This window comes from Emys orbicularis, chromosome 12 (genome assembly GCF_028017835.1).
Source record: "Emys orbicularis isolate rEmyOrb1 chromosome 12, rEmyOrb1.hap1, whole genome shotgun sequence".
NCBI classification, from domain to species: Eukaryota; Metazoa; Chordata; order Testudines; family Emydidae; genus Emys; species Emys orbicularis.
Genome location: NC_088694.1, coordinates 17,544,326 through 17,550,325, shown reverse-complemented (window position 1 = coordinate 17,550,325; position 6,000 = coordinate 17,544,326). Strand labels below are relative to the sequence as shown.

At 41.9% G+C, this 6,000-nt stretch overlaps 1 protein-coding gene across 2 annotated transcripts in view; it reads left to right on the top strand.

Annotated features, from left to right (window-relative positions):
- Positions 1–364: 364 nt before the first annotated feature.
- Positions 365–6,000, top strand: part of ARFGEF2 (ADP ribosylation factor guanine nucleotide exchange factor 2) — a 55,749-nt gene continuing 50,113 nt past the window's right edge. For both annotated transcript variants that reach the window (XM_065414823.1, XM_065414824.1), the window contains exon 1: positions 365–664. In XM_065414823.1, the coding sequence (XP_065270895.1) occupies positions 526–664 (139 nt within the window). In that variant the 5' untranslated portion in view covers positions 365–525. The remainder of the gene's footprint in view (positions 665–6,000) is intronic.

The window sequence follows — 6,000 nt, the reverse complement described above, 5'->3', positions numbered from 1 at the left end:
TAGGCATACCCATACTAGCTAGCATAGGTAACTATTAGGGTTGCCAATTCCGGTTGGATGTATTCCTGGAGATTTAATCACATGACACAATTTTAAATTAAAGATTAATCTTTAATTCCCAGAGACTCCAAGCCAATCCTGCAGTAATGGCTGAAGCAGTGTGAAATGGGGGGGAGAGGGGCTTTCCCCTTTCCTCCTCTGCAAGCCCCCAGTTGTGACCTTATTATCAACCCAGACACGACGGCCACGCCTCTCCGCCAGGCCACACCCACTCTCCCGGCCCCTCCCCTTTTCCTACCTCCGCCCTCTCCGTCACCATTGGCAACTTTGTGGGGGGTCAGAGATCACGCCGGAAGACGGGGGAAGGTAGCGTTGGAGGAGTCACGTGACGGATCCAATATGGCGGCGCCGTGTCCCTGCCGCTATTGCCGCTGCTGAGGGAGTCGCGCCTCTTCTAGATCATGGGGCCCCAACGCGGCCGGAGCCTCTGAGCCCCGTTCTCCTCCCCTGGCGGGGCCTTCGGCCATGCAGCCCCCGGCCCGGGAACAGGACACCCGCACCAAGAGCATGTTCGTCTCCCGGGCCCTGGAGAAGATCCTAGCGGAGAAGGAGGCGAAGCGGCCCCCGTACAGCCAGCTGCGGAGAGCCTGCCAGGTGGCGCTGGGTGAGTCCGCGCCTGGGCCCTGTTCCCCGGGACGCCCCCGCCCCCGCACGGCGGGGGCTAGCTGCGGGGAGCCTGACTGGTGGCGGAGGGTGAGTCCGGATCGCCCCAGGCCCCTTGTATTCCCTGGGGGGGCCATTCACCCTCCTTGGCAGCTGCGGGGACCCTGACAGGTGGCGGAGGGTGAGCCCGGATCGCCCCAGGTCTCCTGTATTCCCTGGGGGGCCCATTCTCCCTCGTAGGCAGCTGCGGGGACCCCGACAGGTGGCGCCAGGTGAGTCTGGATCAGGGTCACACTTCGCCTTTCTTTGGGGGATGGCCATTTCCTTTGTGTGCCCCCGCCCCGGTAGGGGAGAGCCAGCCAGGTGTGGCTGGGCGAGCCCTGCCGGGGCTGGGAGTTCCCTACTTCCACCGGCTGCGTAGAGCCAGCGTGCAGCCCGTCTCTGCCAATGGGCAGTGACATTATCAGTGACTGCAACTATCATTAGTTACCATTCTGCAGGTTAATCTGCCACGTTGGATCCTCTTCGGTCTGTGAGCAAACAGCGTGACTCTGGATCTTCCTGACTCTCAGAGACTCTGTTATTCTCTGGACAAATTTGCTTGGGGGAAGGAAAACGAGGCCTTTTTTTTTTAAACTCAGGAGAAAAGAACAAGGTCCAATTGATTTACTTCTGATGTTAATGTAAAATTTAAATGCTGTCTGTGGATTCTTTTCAAACTAGTTCAGGGGCTATACAGCTGGAAACCAGGAGGGACTGTCAAAAAACTATCAACTTTAAGAACAGTTCTATCAATCAAGCTGATAATTCTTTGACATCTTTTTTTATTCTTCAAATAATAATCTTCTATATTAGCCAATTTAATGGATTTTGGGAAAGTTACAGTGTATAGGATAATGGAAATTAGAGTTTGGGCAGGAGAGGGAATGGCATTAGGTCAACCAGTCCAGTTTTTATAGTCAAAGTGACCTTTTTTGTTTGTGTTCTTTAAAGGGATAACATCAACTTGAATTTTTTTTAATCAGTTAAGTTTCAGGTCCTATATTTACCCTGGAGTACTTGTAAAGCCACAAAAACTGTAAAACCAAGTGTTGCTATTTTTGTTTTGTTTCTTTTTTAAGTGTATTTCCCCTAGAGCTGTGTGAAATACATAATAGGTGGAAAGAATCATTGAGTATGCAGGGAAAACAATGAAACTGACTAGACATGAAGTGCTGTCAGGTGCACTATGTAAATACCCCCTTCTCCCCCCCGCCCCCGAAAAAAAAGAAGAAGGAAAAAAAAGGACACACTCCACCCCAGCTCTGCCTTATAGAAATATTCTGGAGTTAATTGTATTAACAGTAGACTGGGAGGTGGGATCAGGAATCAGGTATACGTGTGATTTGATTTTTTTTTTTTTTAAGTTGACTATTTCTGTTATGTGGTGGTAGTATTATATGTATTGCCTTAGCGACCCCAGATTCAGAAACCCCAATGAGGATTTGGGGCTCCATTGTGCTGGGTGCTGTACAAATGCACATGGAAAAAATAATCTATGCCCCAAAGAGTTTACAATCTAAAGCTCCAATCCTGGAATTGGATTTGTATATAAGCACAGGAGTATGCATTGATCCAGTTGTCTAAAGTAGTAAGATGCAACAGCTGTGATAAATAGCATGTTTCTAGTTCTTAAAAATGTGTTTAATAAACAAGAGATAATAATAATATGGGTAATACAATACTAGCTACCAGTAGATGTATTGATCTTGGTTTGACTATTTATGACACTTGAAGTAAAACAAAAAACTGAAATCCTGTGATGCTAATTGTGGGGGGGAACCCAATTTCATTGTACTTTTCTTTCACGGGATTATTTCTACTAGTGAATAATTAACAAAAGGAAACTAGACAATCATTTTATCAAACTGCAGAATATCAAAAAGCACTTAAAGCGCTGTGGTCAAAGAGACTAGGGCTATTAATAAAATTCCCTGTGGCTCAAGCTATGATAAGAGTGATATAAATGAATTTGGAACTAATTTCTTGTGTCATTGCATATAGACTGTCTTTGGGGGAAACTGGTGGTGATGGTTGGTATGAAGCTGACTTTTCACATTTTTGGATTCATGTTTCCAAACCTGTGTCAGGCACAAAGTTGGGCCTGGGCAGATGATAATCTATTGCTCAACTATTCCTGCTCATGTAGAGCCTTGATTGCTACATTGAAGGAATCTCTCTACAAGTTATGTTTGGTGAGTGTTGCCAAATAACTTTTTCAGCAGCAACATGAATACATTCTCTTCTATTTATGCATCCAGGTATTAATACTTCATTTACTAAATTTTACTCCATATCAGATGAACTCCTTTCTATTCCAGGTGAAGAAAAATAAGTTACATTGGAGTTCATTGGTGTAATTCATAATTAATGAATCTTAAACTCTTTAAATGACACAATTATCAAGTATGTATAGTATAAAATACACTGGGGAGTGTGGAAGTAACACAACCCTTGCAGTTTGGGGAATTGAGGATAGACTGCCTAATCCAAGGGAACTACTATGGGAGAATAAGGCTGCAGAATTGTTAAGAGACTTCTGTTGTTAATGAGACCTGTTTTCTCCGGCCACTCAAATCTTAAACACTTCTATAACTGTGTTGCAGAATATCAAAGAAATAATCTAGCACTCTTTTTAAATTAATGATTTGCCAGCAGAGCTAATCTAGTGAAAGAAGAGCACAGTGAATTAAGATGAATTTTGTTTTGTGTGTAACTAACATCATGCAGTTGTCAGCTGTCTCTTTTGAAATTCCTTGTTAGAATACTAATTTATTAACAGATCTTTATTGTTTAATGAGACTTGAATTAATAGCATGCCAGAGCATAAAATAGCGAGTGAGACCACAACACACTAATATATCAGTGACCCACGCTACCTGTACCTGTGGAGAACATGGTGCACTTATGATGGGTTCTCATTCTAAATAACTGGAGGGGGTGAGGTTTGCTACTCCATTGTTCTAAATAATCATTTAGTTCGATTGATTATTAACTATCTTGATATTTAACACATCAATAAAACTTTATATGTCCTGTGTAATAAACTTGAATCCTATAGCACTAAATTTGGGAGCTTAATTTTTCTCTCTAACTTTAAAAATCCCATCCCTATAACTCTTGTCTTGAGTTTTTTGAGGGGCACATTCAAATCTTTTAAATTGTATAACTGTTCTTTTAATGTGTGGGATTTTGAGCCTTGACAAGATAATGCACATGTCCTTAAATTGATTTAGAAAATAAAATTGTTGATATTCTGCAGGTCCCATAACACAATTAAGAGAATAATTCAATCTTCCTAAATCAAATGTATACAAGTAACTGAGAAGTTCCACAGCTGTACTATAAAAATATGAAAGGAACTGCGAAAAGCTGGACTTTCTTCTATTAAGCTTGAGGACATCTTTTGACAGTGGGAATAATGTTCATCTGTGAAATTTGAAATCAACCAAATGTGTATGTAACGTTAATCAGTTGATGAGAAAATGTCCCTTGACATGTGAATTGCCCCTGAATGTTGTGGTGATTCTTGTCCAAAAGAGGTGGAGTAACTCTTGCTCTGTAATTTCAAGTCTTTGGTAACTGATGATTTTCTGACAAGGTTCCCACTCTCCCTGGTTACAAATAGATCAGCAACCTGTAGTTTTCTCTGAAGAGCTTCTCAATGTCTAGCATAAAGCTCATCATAGAAATGAGAAACATACTGTGAAGATGTTTAAGTTGTATGTTAAACAGGAGTCCAGACAGGAATGAAAGGAAAGGACTTTCCAGTCATGCTCCTAACTATGTCAGGACCATCTATGGGGCGAGAACTGTCCTGCCTGTTATCTGTAGCAACTTGTTTCTGTAGACTTTTCTTAGTTGAGTTGTATGGTATTGGGTGTAGAATAAATGGAGTCTGAATGATTCCTTCATTCGGAGTCTTGCTTCAGCAGTGCTTGTACCAGTAGCTTGTACCCTTAATGCTTGTAAACCCCAGGAGAAATTGAATGGGAGAAATGGAGTCTTTAAATAGAGACTCTGTTCTCTGGAGGACAATGAACTCAAGAAAATTGGTGTAAAATAGACAAGTATCCAGAATCTCTGGATAAATAGCTGAATAATAAGCATTTATAGAATACTATAGGCATATATGGCACTTTACAAATGTATTGGAACACAGGCTTAGAAGAGCTTACAATGGGATATAGACAAGATGAAACATAGGGCAGTAATTAAAAGAAAGACACAAGACTAGCCATGTATATGGTTGCATTAAAGTGACGTGGCAGTATTTTTAAATGACAAAACTATGCAGCCAGCCTAGTAGCGGGTGAATGCATAGGAAATCTCACATGTATCTACACTTCACCTTTTTAGTTGTGTGTGAACACGTTAATTAAATTGACTCTAAATTCAAAGTTAGATAGGACTGCACAGTTGTTGCTTGTCCTGTTTAACCTTAAGCTGCAGTGACCTTGAATAAACATCTGTTAATTAACATGTGGTGAAACAAAACCCCTCAGTTTTACTAGACTTCCCATATGGGGTGTGTGTGTGTGTGTGTAGAACAGCTGTTATAACCCCAACATAGTCAATATGGGTCATTTAAAAACCAAAAACAGACTCTTTCCTCCAGGGATTTGGAGCAATCAAATTTTTGAATTGCTCCACTCCAGCTCCGGGCAAAAACCTACTGGTCCGCGCTCCAACTCCGGGCTCCGCTCCAAAGCCCTGCTTTCCTCCAATCTCACCCTTTTTCTAGTTAAGACAAATTCTAAGTCGTCTTGACCAGAACCGGCTGAGAACAGGCAGGGTGTGCCTCCAAGCGGAAGGTCTTGCATCACCACCAGCAACTTTGTCTAGAAAGGCTGGGGAAAACATTTCCAATAACTATTCTGAGTATTAAACATAGTTTTGAATTTCATTGCCACAGGACTAGCCAAGGCACAATCTTAATTACAAGTTAACAACATACTCTGCATTTATATTAAAAAAACAAAAATCATCAGGCAGGGATTAGACCAGGGATAGGCAACCTATGGCACGTGTGCCGAAGATGGCACATGAGCTGATTTTCAGTGGCACTCACACTGCCCGGGTCCTGGCCACTGGTCCGGGGGGCTCTGCATTTTAATTTAATTTTAAATGAAGCTTCTTAAACATTTTAAAAACCTTATTTACTTTACATACAACAATAGTTTAGTTATATATTATAGACTTATAGAGACCTTCTAAAAACGTTAAAATGTATTACTGGCACGTGAAACCTTAAATTAGAGTGAATAAATGAAGACTTGGCACACCACTTCTGAAAGG